A 14655-nucleotide genomic window follows, 5' to 3' on the forward strand; every position below is an offset into this window, starting at 1 on the left:
TGTTTATTCTTGTGTATATTTACAATTGAAGATGTTGATTTATTCATGAATTTGTACATTCTGTTGCGCAGAATGTAATTCGCTGCGCTTATATGCCTCTGCTCAAATTCCCATCACGCTTCTCCTATTCATTATCTTTGTTCGGTTCCGCGAATCTATCGTTCACAACTTCTGACTGAAGCTCGGCGGTGGTGAAGTTAACCAAAACTTATATCTAGTTTATGCACCTGTCTCTTCCCTCTTATAATCTCTGTAAACGCGGCTACGGCCTTTGCCGCAAACTGCTATTCCTGCGAGCGCGAGATTGCAGCCGCTGCAAGCCGTTGTAGAATTCGCAACCTGAAGCATCGAGGAGCATATCAGGTTTACGCACCGCTGGCATCATAATACCAAGCCCGATTCAACGTAGTTAGCGCATCTTCTACTAAGATCTGTCGGTAACGAGCTCAACTTTCGACGACCAATTATCGCGAATAGACTTTAGCGTGAACATTCATGACCATTCTACCTATACTAAACCTCGAGTTTCTTAAGCGCAAAAGATACCGCGTCTTTATACGGTTTTCCAGAAACATAATTGGCTTCACTTATACTCCGCAAACAATAAAAAGAAAAAAGAAAAAACACCTGTATACCTTTTAATCGAAATGGCTAATGGAAAAACGTTGCATAAATTGAAATATAATGGTGATGAGTAAGATAATAAATATTATTTATATTTTAATATATTTTTATATAAACACAGAGCTTGTATGTAAAATAATAGGGATGTATTAAAAAATAAATTAACGATGAATGAAAACAGCTATAAAGATAATTATCCAAATGAAAATAATTAAATTGACACTTATCACAATATATTGTATCATCATAGTTACTTATGAAGACATAACTGTGTATCTAATTTTAAATATAATGACGTATCCAGCATATCGTGCTTAATTTACTCTGCTATTAATGCAAATGGCAGAGACGCAATTATGAGGCGGACACTATCGCGCTATTTTAATTAGACTTTGCATTATTTTACGATCTACGTATTTGTTAATATATTGTATATGTATAACTGTTGAGTTGTAATTCTAATATTCTACGTAAAATCTAATCAAATTACATGTTTGTTTCCAGATAATCCATGGCGTGCACATCGAGCCGGCACACGAAGTAAAGAAACGTAGCATCAGTCAACCAGTTCGCATCCTACTATCTTACGACGAGAGCGTCTTTAGGTGAGTCAGTACACATTCATGTCTACAAGATTCAACGAGATTTGTCGATGGCATGAAATTACAAAGAGTTAGAATCGATTATACATTAGGGTACAAATTTTATTTATATGCAAATTTGCATGTTTCTGTTCAGTATGAAGTAAAATGTAAGATATCAAAGTGAAAAAGGAAATTTCACAATTCTAATTTCTAAAAATTACATTTTTGTAACAAACGTAGATTCGAGAAAACTTTTGAAGTACGTTTTAGATTTAAAATAATTTTTCAATTTCTTGGGTTATAATTAAAAACTTGGAAGAATAATTTTTCCGCTCCGAAAAGTAATATTTTCATGCAATGAGTTTATACGCTTCGTAATTTTTGTTACCTCGTAGTAATTAATTTTCTACATCCGCCCATGCTCGCAGCTCACTCGAATAACTCAATTTTTCGTCGACGTCATCTTGTCGTCACGCTTGCAGCGGGTGTGTCTAATCCGCTACGCATTTTGTATAACGTACGGTGGAATCTTTTTTGCGCGCGAAGCTAATTTAGTAAAGTGCCCATAAATATTTTCTTTCTAGCTTAATTTTAGAATGGTGGCAGAAATTAGCTCGACCATATCGCGTAATACTTTCATTACCGTACGACGTTCTTGGGTTACCTGTCGCTTACTCGCGTCGTGAAAAGAACAATAAGATTCATCGTCTCTTTCCCTCTCGCGAAGGTAGTTTCTATCCTTAATTCGTGCCGGCGACATTATTTCTAATGTGCACGAAAAAAGATTAACGTAATGTTGTAGAATGCTTTTTAGATGTTTATATCGCGAATATTTATTTTATCGCGTTTGCCATTTCTGAGGAATCTTAATCGAATCAAGAGATGTCTAGCGTGAAAAAATTCCGTTATGAGTTTCAATATTGCCTAGCAACGTCTTGAAGAGTTACGATAATGGAGCACCGGAACGGCGGAATTTTAAGTTATTATTATTTGTATTATTTTCTGTGTAAAGTTCTGATATTTTTACCTCGGTTATTTCTCAGATAGCACTCTAGAAATTTAGGTACATTGCGGATAATCTCCACCGCATCTCTTAGCGTCTTCTCCCGCAGTTCCTGTGGAAGGTAATGCGTTAAGGTCATAATAGCTGGAAACATGATAAGCAAAGATACGGTTACTGTGCTTAAACGACGATTCCGTAGTGGCTGGTGTGAGATAATATCAAGATGGTATATGATATTACCATTAGCACTCCATAACGATGCTTGTGCATTAATAAACGACTACTTTACTTGGATTGCAATTTAATATAATATTATGTGTATTTCTTAAAGGTAAACAATTGAGATTTTATCTATAAATAAAAATTTACTGGATTTTTTTTTTTTTTTTTTTAATTTTTTATTAGCGAATAAAAGTTTACTTTGTTTTTCATTTCTGTGCGATTTTATCATGAGACATCTCCTTCGATTCAGAATAATCCTTACATAAACAACGCAGAGTCTCCCTAGAGTCTCATAAAACAATTAATTTTATCGTCGCGCTCGTTTACTATTGCGAAGGAGATATTTCTGCGTCACTGTCACGTTGCTATAACCAGCTAGCTCGATCCTATTAATTTCTGAAATAATCTCCCTCGCGTAGAACGCGAGTTCGAGTAGCATCTCGCAGCTTCGATCTCGTACAATCTCGGAAACGTTTTCGTTCTCGCAATCGTCAGATAAGTCGATATACCGACGTGTCATGAGGTGCGACGCGGCGACGTAAACCGTTACGAAACGACTATTGCAAACTCCTATCTTGTCGACGATTCACAGACCATTGACCCTGTTCTCCCACGTTTGACGCGACATGTATAGAGGCAGTGTGTTCTTTTTCTCTCTCCCTGTTTTGTCGTCGCAAACGTATAATTATGTCTTCAGGCTGACGCATATATTAACGATACGCGATAGTCCGTGGTAGCTCGGCTGGAAATACCGTCACATTATGTCGGTTGTAGCAAGGCAGGATCTCCATCGCTTCCCCTGAGTTTGCCAAGACTTCTTAGCGCAGTTTTTACACCCTGTATATATATATCGTACGCGCTACGCGCGTATTTGCATTACTTGGATTGAAAGCGCAATCCGAATAAGTATGCGCACGCTCGAGTTAGCAAATCTCGTTGTCCCGAATTCGGGAGAGAACAAATTTTCATTATTGCCTTGTGTAATAGAAGGATTATAACGAAGAGCTTCGCTGGAATATCGTAGCAAGATACGGTGCATAAATTTTTATTCGCGATAATCGAGGGATAATCGAATAATGTGACTGCAGATAAGCGTAGTAATCCAAGGAATGAAACAATCCGAACTCAGACAAAGATACCTAAGATGTTAATCGGTCATGAGTGAATCGAGAGTGAACACCCGAAATATGTCATTTGACATAACGATGACGCGGTTTGCATAAGACTCAGTTTAAAGCGCCAGGGCGACGAAGCAACTTTTAACTTCTGAGAGCAAAAGTTCGCAGCAGTTGTTAAATGCCTCTGTGGCACTTGGCGAAACTTTTCGAGTGTCGGTCCCTGTAAGTTTCTACGTTGCATTAACCACCGCGCATCTTGTTCTTTGGACGTGTATTCATCTGTAAACAAGATTTTGGCTATGCTCAAAGGAGACTTTTCAGCGTAAATATTCTAATATAGTTTCAGCGACGTCGCTGAATGTGACGGTTATAATAGATACTTAAAGCGTTAAAGCGTTTTCGTATTAGCTGAGTTAAGCCTCATCTCCGTCATTTATTAATTATTTTAATAATATATAGCTTGTTTATTAAACATCTTTCCATAATATATTTGGTCTCACTTTCTAGTTTGCATCTTACAGATGTATTTTTTTTTTTTTTTAATGTTCAGAATAATAATGATTTTTAATTTTGAGATATCGTAACAACAAGTGTCTAGAATTCATATATTTGCTACATACGTGAATAACTTGAAAAGTCGGACTGACACAAACGCATCGCGATGCTCCACTCGTCGTATGTATGAAAGTCGTGGACTCTCTAGTAGGTCGTGGGTCGACTTGTTCTCGCGAAATAAGATCACGTCGCGTTGTACAGGTGCGCGACAGCGTGTCATTATGCACCGTTTCCTGTGCACCATTATTAATACTTATGTCGCGCCGGAATCGTCCTATACGCGGAGGAGCGTTGACCCGTGATAAAACATCTCCTCGATTTCACTTTCTTACGTGCGATACTCGTCGAATGTTGAATGCCGAATTGCGCATTATTACGTATTATCGCGATATTACGGTGATATCCGTATCGTAAAGCGTGCAATTTCCAAATGTATTTGTTATGCTCAACATATGAAACCCTTTACAAAAATTCATATTTTTCTTCCGACTAATAAAAAATTGCATTAAATATTGCAATTGACATTAACCCACGTGAGTAAAAAAGTTTTTAGTTCTACTTCTCGGCATAAATTTTAAATTTATGTCGAGAAATATGAAGTATCAAAATGATGGAAAAGCAAAGTACATTAAACATTAGCGGAATTTTTTTCTTTTTTATATTTTAAATAAATTACTGGATAGTTTTCCTGAATTTTCTCTTTTTTTTTTTTTTTGCAAAAAAAAATTCAATTGTATACAACCACATTCATGTGTCATTCGTAATATCACATGTCAATTGTCATATTTTCACTTTTCCGGAATAAAAGCAATATTATTTTCATACATCATGCATAATTATACAGCAAGCAAAATATGTATATGATATAAAATTATTAGGCATGTCGCTGAAGTGAGAAGTTAGTTTTAAAAACTGTTTACATACATATTTATACACATACATATACAATGAGAACAATTCCCTATCATATAGAATTATCATACAGATTGAAAACTCTCATTTGCTACCATGACATTTATGTTATCCTGTTGCTCGATGCTGTACTACAATATTAGCAGATTCGTTCGCGGACGGATATAAATTATACGAGCAGCGTGGAATAATAACGCGCAACGCAAACAGCAAATTAATTAACGAATGAGTCAAAAGTTAAAATATGACGCGATGGATGGATTAAAAAAAAAAAAAAAATGTAACTCTACCTTCACGCAAACGCACAACATGCGATGAATTTAGGAAGCAATAACTACTGAATTTAACTGAATAATAGATACATTAGCACGTGTATATGTCGAAACATTTTATTTGTCGAAACGATGTACCGCCGACTCAAATATATTCCTCTCATTTCCAACGAATCGCCATTTTATTATGCGGTGGAACATGATCCATGCCTTTTTCTCAGTTTCACTTAATAACCCCGATTATTAGTTTCTCGCCTGTTTTTCATATTCGGTCGCGCTTGTTATTTGTGAGTCGATTCATCGACCGATATCCGCGGCGGTGATTACAATCGGCAATATTTTTTGTAGAACGATATGGTCATGTTATATTGATAAAGCACTTGTGAGTATTGCGCGTCTCTCGCTGCGGGTATAGACTATCCGCAAATAGCTGAAATTTCCAATTGTATGTGTGTGCACGTGCGTTTTATGTTTCCGGATACGTTCCGACCAGATGTACATGAATTGATCCGATCAATTTCTATTACATTTGCTTTAAATAACTGCGTGGACAGACGGGAAATGTATGCTTGAGGAATTAATTCTCTCATGCATTTAGATTTCGTATTCGCATCTATTTATCGTGCAAGAGTATAAAGATAATACAAAGATTTTTATTTTTGATAAACTTTTATTTTATTTAAATTCCAAAGATCTTTTACAAACTCTTAATATAGCAATGTATATGTCTGTACTTTGTCTTTTTTATTTCAAGTTTTCTATTGACTCAAGTAAAAATGTAATTATACAAGCTACTTAATTGAGCGAATTGCGCTCAATTTTCGGTAAATTGCGACACATCCGAATTTCGGCCGCCCCTGCCTAGAGACCACCTTGTCCCTTGTAATTAATCGCATTTCCTCGTTACCGATAATTAATCCCGTGTCGGCCGTACGCGGCGAAATGAAAAAAAAAAAAAAAAAAAAAAAAAAAGTTCGAATTAACCGGCGAGGAGAGATCCATCGATATTGTCGCTATTCGACCGTGGGCCGATTTCTCTCGGGAGATCGTATAGTTGGCGATAGCCATCCGACAGAAAGCGGCGAAATTTTCGCTGTGTAACGTCCAAAATTTGGCCGCGTGCCAGAGAAACCGCAGTGACGTTGTGTAAAAGCTCGTTCGCAGTTATACGGCCTTATTGAATTTCGGCATCGGTACCGGCGGTGGAAATGGAGCTCTCAATCTAGGGGTTTATCCATAACCGTACATGTGTGCTCTTATTTTATAAATATAGTCATCGAATATTGCAGCATAAATATTTTCATGTTTAAATTGTGAAAAGTCTGAATGCTAAAAGTGAACAATCGAGAGGTAGTATAATTTAGATTTTAAATCAGCATAAAACGCACATACACACACGCAATTTTCAAGTAAATTGCGGGGTTTGAAGATTATTATTATTTACTTTGATTACTAGTAATATGAGATACAGCGGGGTGCTTAATTCAGATAAGATGTTGCTATTTACAAACTTCCGCGTTAATACTGGTTTGCGAAGGATGCACAGTCTTCGATATAATTGCGCATATTGGAATTCCGCAGCGCTCCTTCTCTCTACAGAGACGTGATGCATTAGCCTTGGCAGTTCGTTAAGCGTAAACGGATGATATCTCAAGCTTGAAAGTTAGAACATTCCGTGTCTACATACGGTATATAATATATATTATATTTGCGTCTCAAAAGGTCTCCTGTCTTTATTCTTTCTACTTAGTGAATATATATTCTTTCATTCAACTTCTTATTATTATTTCAATAGCGACTCTTTTAGTTTGGATCTCTCAGCCTCGTTGAACACTAGAATTTATGTTTTTGGTCTCTTCTACATGCAATCTAATAATTGGATTGAATCAAGTTTACAGTTTACGGAAACTTGAATTTATTGAGGGGGATGAATTCTCGGTTATAACGAAACGGAAATCGTAAACTTATTTGTTTTCGAATTGTATGAACAATTTGAATGGCTCAAGAGCTGATGACTCCCTTGCCTTGATTAACGAATAGCGTATAACATCCATGATATTGATTATTTCGAAAGTTCGGAGAATTATAAGCCCGATGAACGTGTCTTCGGACTTTCGGTAAAGCGTCGTATTTGAATAAGTAGGAAGTTCTAGATTGATATCGATGTTACTTTCAAAATTAAACCCGGCTCGCTCGCGGGACTCACAGCAATGTTTGAACACTCGTTGGCGTGACTGCGGTATGGGATGTAACCATTTGGATTTTACGAGTGCACGTATTACCTCCTCCGCTTTCAGCAAGATAGTCAAGAATATTGTAAGCGTGAAAAAAGAATGAGGCAGCATGTTTTTCGTGAGACTCCGCGTGTGTATATATTCGATGCTAGCAGCTGTTTATAAAATATAAGCTTTTTCGAACAACACGAGCGCACCGGAGCGCAATTTTCTTGGACAAGTTTACAGGAAAGTTTTCTAACGTTGTTATTGGACTATTATATTTCGTTTTAAACGGAGAAGTTTGTTATATACCTGTCGTGAAACCTACTCCGTAATATATAGATTTATATATTATTTTCTCTCCCCCCCCTCTCTCTTTCTCTCTCTCTCTCGTTCTCTAGATTAAAATAAAATTGTTTTTGATTAAATATAAATTCATAAGCACATTTTCATGCGCGAATAAAGAAATTAAATGCATACTGTTAATATCAATACTAGCAATTATCGGCGAATGCATTTACGTATTCCTTTTCGTTAAAAAGCACATTATCTAAATAATTTTGAATAGAAAACAATTTACAGATATGATATTCTCATTAATGTAGAAACCGATCTCTAACCGGTGCACGGAACATAAAAAACGTTTGTTCATTTGTTAAAATGAATTCGCGACATTGCGCACAGTCAGTTCTCACGAGAGCGGTTATTCGCAATGAAAGTGTAGAAAACACGGTAAAGGAAAAGAGTCTGGTAATTTTGTGCCCTTTGTGCTCGTTCCCATGTGCATATTTATGTGCTCCTGACCCAAGTGGCGTTTCATCAACAGGCCCTAGTTAGCAACAATTTCTAAAACGTTAACATCCTTGCCTCTGCATACGAAAACAAGCACTGTTGATACTGATAGTTTGTTTGCTGCATGGCTAATTTCCTTTATCCGCGTGCTCATCTCTAATTCATGTATAAAAATGGAGTGAAAGAGCAAAGAGAATAGCATATAAATGTGTGTACGCTCTCTCTCTCTCTCTCTCTCTCTCTCTCTCTCTCTCTCTCTCTCTCTCTCTCTCTCTCTCTCTCTCTCATGAGTATATTGAACATAATTAAAATAAATTTATTTCCACATATGCATATTTTATTCAAAATTTATTAAAATATCTTTATGATATATGATATTTTAAATGTATATCATATTTAATAAAATAATTTAATTTGAATTATAAGAAAAAAAGAAAGATCCCATAAGAAAGATATGATTTTTAATGAAATTTTTTCTATTGACGAACCATAATTATATAAAGTACAATAACTTTTATTAAATATAGTAATATGATAATTCGAATTATTTATATTTATATAGTACGTTTACAATATATATCCATATTTAAAAACACTGAAAATATTTAAAAAAGTTAATATAATTTTGTATATATTTGCATTTGTCATATCTCTGTATCTCATTTATATATATAATATTTGTATAATAATTTGCGTATAGTGTACGGGGTATATATATTATTCATGTAACGGAAGATAATTGGCTCGATGTTAAACGAGAGCGCAAACTTACACTCTGTACGGCCACATGAAAAAAAAAATGCATTCTATATATGGAAAAGTTTCTGATAATATTTCTCAGGAAAAATCTATAGTTGAGAAACTTTCCTTAAAGGCGAAATTTTTTCGGAGAGAAACTTTCCATTATAAAATTGTTCGCGTGAGGGTTAAGAGAGAAAACTTTTTTTTTGTGTTGAGTGTTAATGGCTTATTGTTTAATATACTTTATTCTCTCAGTTTGAAACAATAAAAAATTTTAATTTTTTGCAAAAATATCTTTTATGTAAAATCTATGATTATGCATTATAATATTGAAATCAAGTAAAATGACAATTGAAAACGGGTTTATAAAATAAAATAAATATCTTTTAAAACATTTGGCTACGTATTATTAATGTACGTATTATACAATATATAAAGTGCTAATATAAAATATGGAATGATAACCGATTATATGGAATTTTCAGCCAAAAATGTTTTAACACAGCAACGTGCGTGAGAATGTAAAAGATAAAAAATTTCGTTTATTTATTTGTGAAAAAAAGAACTGAAATAATTTTTTTCTTTGCTTGTTTTCATTTTGATGTTTTATCCGTTTTTTTTTATCTTCATTATAATATATATTTATAAAATTTGTACAAATTTAAATCGATTAAATTGGTAATAAACATTCGTTTAGTGAAGCGTGTCAGTTTCACATTTCACAAGTCGCCTTTTCACGATAGTGTCAAAAACACCGTAAACCGTGAAAAGCTGGTAATTTTCTGCCTGTGCTGTGTTTGCCACTTGTATGTCTACGTATAGCCACGTACGACAGACCAATGCCAACGGCCATTTATAAAATATTAGCGAGCTGGCGTTTTTCAAAGGAAACCGAGTTCATGCGGCGCGTATGCTCGTTTCTACGTCAAAGGTCTCTCTCTAATTGGTTGTTTGCATTTGCACGCGTAAATTATACGTTGCTATTTCTCTCTCTCTCTCTTTCTTATTTTTTTTCTCTCTCTCTTTCGCTCTTCCTTCTTCCCTTCTTCCTGTTTACCTTGTCCTGGTTTTGTGTAATGCGGTAACAGGTCGAAATATTCTCAAACAACATTCGTGTAAATTTGCCACTTTTATTTATCGATTGTAAATTAAGCATAATATCTAAATATGCTTTTTGGCATGTTTGATAAAGTAATGATAGGTTCTCTAAAAATATATAGGTAAGCTGGTATACGGTTAAAAAATATTGAATTTTGATTAAAAGACTATGTTTAAGTTCAAGCGAAATTTTGTACATTAATTTCGATGATATTAATATATAATAATATCAAAATATGTTTCTATTTACGCGCGCGCTTATGTTACATTTGATATGCGACTCGAGTATATTTTTCCCGCATCTTCACGAACTACGGATAACTTTCTTAAACATTTGTAAAATGATACGTGTACAACACGATGAAAAAATTTAAAATATTATACATATTAGATGGAGAACTGTCGATCATAAGTTACGCGAATTAAATTATAGAGATCAGAAAAATGATAGTATCAGTATAGTGTTTTATTTTCTTCGCGATCTTGAAATTATACGCGATTAATTAGAATTGTGGAATAACGACGACCAGACATACCCCTGGATAAGGTTTGTTTTATTAGTCGGGAGAAACCGATCACCTCGAGTCCGCATCGACGTCACAGACTTTCGTGTAATGCAATTGTGATATAGTTTCTCACGAAATAAGTCGGATCGTAATATATATATATACACGCACACACACATACACAGTTAAAATTGGTAGAAATTACGATACTTTCTCAGTTCTCCGAGTAACTACGGTGCAGCTCCTATCTATCGCAGGGCCAGCTCTTATGCCTTCTACGCTGCTAATGAACGAAACTTTCCTATTGCTTTTTTAAACAATACTCTCCTCGCCGTTAAACTTTCTAACGAACTTCGGCAATCGCTTTATCCCGTAGCTAGGGTGGCGATGTATTAAAAGACTTTCCCGAGTACCGAAGGGATATGGCGGAGAGTTCACGGCAAGGGTACACGTGCAGACGGAAACGTACCTTCCGAACATCGAGGAAACGGTACAGGTCTGGAAAGGAACTGGATAAAAGTCTATGCCGGGCTTGTATGTTCGCGAATGAACCTGATTCAAGACGAGAAGGTAGATCGCTCGCAATTAATAATCCTAATTAATTACTGCTCACGATTGCGTGAATGTCACTATATCCGATAGCTCTCCAATTTTCTAATATTCTTTTTTAAATTAATATTTTCTGTTTTTAAAATATTTGAAATGTGCGATCGTAAAATTCAACGTGGTATTTCTGGTACATTTAAATTAAAATCGAGTTTTTTCTCATCAAAGTCATTTCAAGCTGCCATGAAACTAGGAATATCTATCAGATATACGAATATTTGTGCATAATTAAAATAATTGTAATTTCGCAGCGTTAAAGACGATGATCTGCTTTCTAGACTGGCTTTTCAGAAACTAATAAATCGATCTCTTTCGTAATCGACCAATTTCATGAGTCAATATCGCCCTTTGCATTTCGATTAATGCGAACAACGAATGAAATCTTTATTTCGGTTTGCTAGTTTTGAAGAAATCTGCATTTCGGCTTGAATTGTTATAAGATTTATTGTGCTATCTATTCTTCGAAGCTCGCTTTATATTTTGCTTTTTAACGTATTTACATTTGAAATCTTTCTTATAATTCTGCGATGTTATTACAACGCGAGTATCTTTTAAATAGCAATTTTAAAAGCGGGTAAAATTTCATTATATTTTTCTCGCACATTATGCGCTTAAAATATCAAAAATTATAGTTAGGTAAATGCAGAGAATGATGTATAATTGAATAATGTATAATTATTTGTTTTCGATAAAAATAAATCTTATCTTTAGAAATTTTGAATTAATACAGATTCGATTTTCATAAGAAAAATATAATCCAACATCTGCAAAAAAGCTATTTTCTGAGAGATGAAAAAATAAAAAGCTCTCTCTACAAACAAAATCAGATTAGTACAAAAACTATATATTATTATTTTCTCTGAAATATCCGCAAACTCGTCTTGAATCTTCCCATGGTCTCTGCATTATAAAGCTCTTCGTATTCGGGCATATCTAGTTAGCGAGAGAATCACGTACGGCCGCCGTCGGTATTCGTTAATTGCCGTAATTGCAATAATTAATTCGATTCATTTCCAGCTCCGTTTGATTAATCCGGTTCCTTCGCCCTATGCGCGCAACCATTCGCCCCAGCCGGTGGCGTCATCGTCATAAACGTGCTTCGAAATTTCGTCGTTCAAAACTGGAGAAAATTTAACAATGAACTTTCGTTTGAATTCTTTCTTTATTACATTAGATACATATAGATACACGCGAAATCAAAGAATACTACGAACAATATTAAACATCTACGTAAGAAACTAATTTTAATAATTATAGCAATATACAGGACAAGTCTTCTTTTTACATTTAAATTAAATATATGATTATTAAATAATTATTAAATATATTGTATAATTTGGATATTTGCGGCTTTAATTATACATAACATTGTATAGAAAAAGATAATTTCTACAATTGTAACGTAAGGAGAGAAATAATATTTTTTTATTTGATTTGTGCGATGTCTATTTTATGCGTAATTTGCAGTACGGCACATATGTAGTTTGCTAATTTATTTAATTATTCCGCACGATAGTGAAAAAAATTTGTTTCCGGAACGCGCTACATATTAACGATTGTGTAGTGGGGTGTTATCGCGTTCGCTGCTGCGCTTCATTCTCATGCCATTCAACTTGACTTTTGCCGTTTACGAGGCACTTTTGCCGCATTAAAACGGAGAGCGCTCGGAAAGCGCAGCAGAACTATACCGATATTACGAAAGTGGGGATCGTCAATAGTGCGCTTGGCATCGCATGCGTGAATGCGGCACGCACAAAGCCTAGCGCGATAAACGGAAATTATTTAAAATGCCTTTGCGTTTATGGTTTTAATCGACGAACAATCGCGCCGCGATAATTTCGGAATAATAACATTGCCACACTCTCTCCGAGATTTTTATTATATAATTAGATATGTATTTTTAACTTAAAACACACATGTATATTTTTAATCTTGTAAATGAGCTAACATTAGTCGATTTACTTATTCATATACGCTCTTCCTGTACGTAAAACAGTTAAACGCGATGAAAGATTTAAATAAATAAGAATATTAAATTCCTGGTTTCATTATTTTAATTTGTGTGAATTTCTCCTCGTCAACATTTTAGCAGAAATTATACATTTCTTCTTTCATGGATATATAATTACGGAGCATGAAATTGAGCATTTTTGTACATGCTGCGGATAAATAATTTTAATTCGGTTTGTAACGCGCAAAGTCTTGCGCTTTATTCACTCCAAATATTAAACGAAGTAGATAACGGAATCATTGAATGCGCAATTAATTATATTGCGTAGATCGATGAATTTAATATTGTATATCGTCGCAGCAAAATAATTGCTCATCATTTAAAATATTAAACGTGTAACTTTTTAACGCATAAGTTTTAACGCTAATGGAACAACCTTATACGATCGTTAATATCGGCGCACAATTGAATTTTGTATTAATATTTCATAATCACAGGTTATGCATCGGGATTATACATATATATACGCCACGTTTTCACGAAAATAATATAATTATAACTAATCTAATACATTTATGAGTAATATACGAAACTGTGATACGCGCGTTGTGCAAAGCATTACAATGACTCAATCCATCAAATTCAGAGAATGCGGTTTATTTTTGAGGAAAATAAAAACTCTCTCTTTGTTCGATGCATTCGAATAATATGTTTATCTTTTATTTATAATAATTATTATCTTTATTAAATGCAAAATATAATATTTTTAAATTATTCATGTTTCAATCGATTTCTCTATTCATGTCGCTCGTCTTATCTATTTCTCGCGATTATTGAGAAAATAGCGACTTCTATAAAGTATCAATATACGAATGATGGCGTAGATCGCGTGGTTGTGAAAGTAGGCCAGCTTTGCAACGCGATACCCTTTTCCCGAAAATACGAGGGTACTCAAATGTCAGAGTGCAACAAAGCTGCGGGAAGTAATTGGACGCAAAATTGTCGAGAATACGACAGAGCTGACCTCGTGACAAAACAACGATCTTGATTAAAAAAGAATCAACCGTTTATTGTTATACGCTTACTACTTAATTGGCGAATGACACGCTCATAAAATTTCTAATCACTTCTTTATTTTCCTACATGCATCAGGTCGGAATTAAACAGGACCATGTCAACATGGTTTAAAATTGCTTTTTATTTTATATGAAAAAAAAATACTGCTATCAAAAAATATTTTTATTTTTGTATCTCACGACTAGAATTAATTAGCATTATTTATATTAACGGAATATTTTTGGCTTCATAGAAAAAATATATGTCAGAATATTTTTTGATTTATTAAAATTTTAATTGTCTACTGTTTTAAATTTTTACTTTTTTAATGCCTATTCATAAAAATTCAAATTTAGTTAGTCGTAAGTCGGATTTTATTTTCAATCCCTCGACGCACAT

General features: G+C 34.4%; 2 protein-coding genes across 2 annotated transcripts in view; one reads left to right on the forward strand and one right to left on the reverse strand.

The window, feature by feature from the left end:
* Positions 1–14655, reverse strand: part of LOC138942716 (EEF1A lysine methyltransferase 2) — a 194726-nt gene that overhangs the window by 112527 nt on the left and 67544 nt on the right. The window lies entirely within an intron of this gene.
* The window catches only part of Invadolysin (leishmanolysin-like peptidase, invadolysin), a 250924-nt gene that overhangs the window by 109998 nt on the left and 126271 nt on the right, over positions 1–14655 (forward strand). Inside the window, exon 3 of the mRNA XM_070313160.1 lies at positions 1129–1229. Within this exon, the coding sequence (XP_070169261.1) occupies positions 1129–1229 (101 nt within the window). The remainder of the gene's footprint in view (positions 1–1128; positions 1230–14655) is intronic.

The sequence above is a fragment of the Polyergus mexicanus genome, unplaced genomic scaffold (assembly GCF_030449975.1).
Source record: "Polyergus mexicanus isolate NDT 795.1 unplaced genomic scaffold, iyPolMexi1.0 SCAF_23, whole genome shotgun sequence".
NCBI classification, from domain to species: domain Eukaryota; kingdom Metazoa; phylum Arthropoda; class Insecta; order Hymenoptera; family Formicidae; genus Polyergus; species Polyergus mexicanus.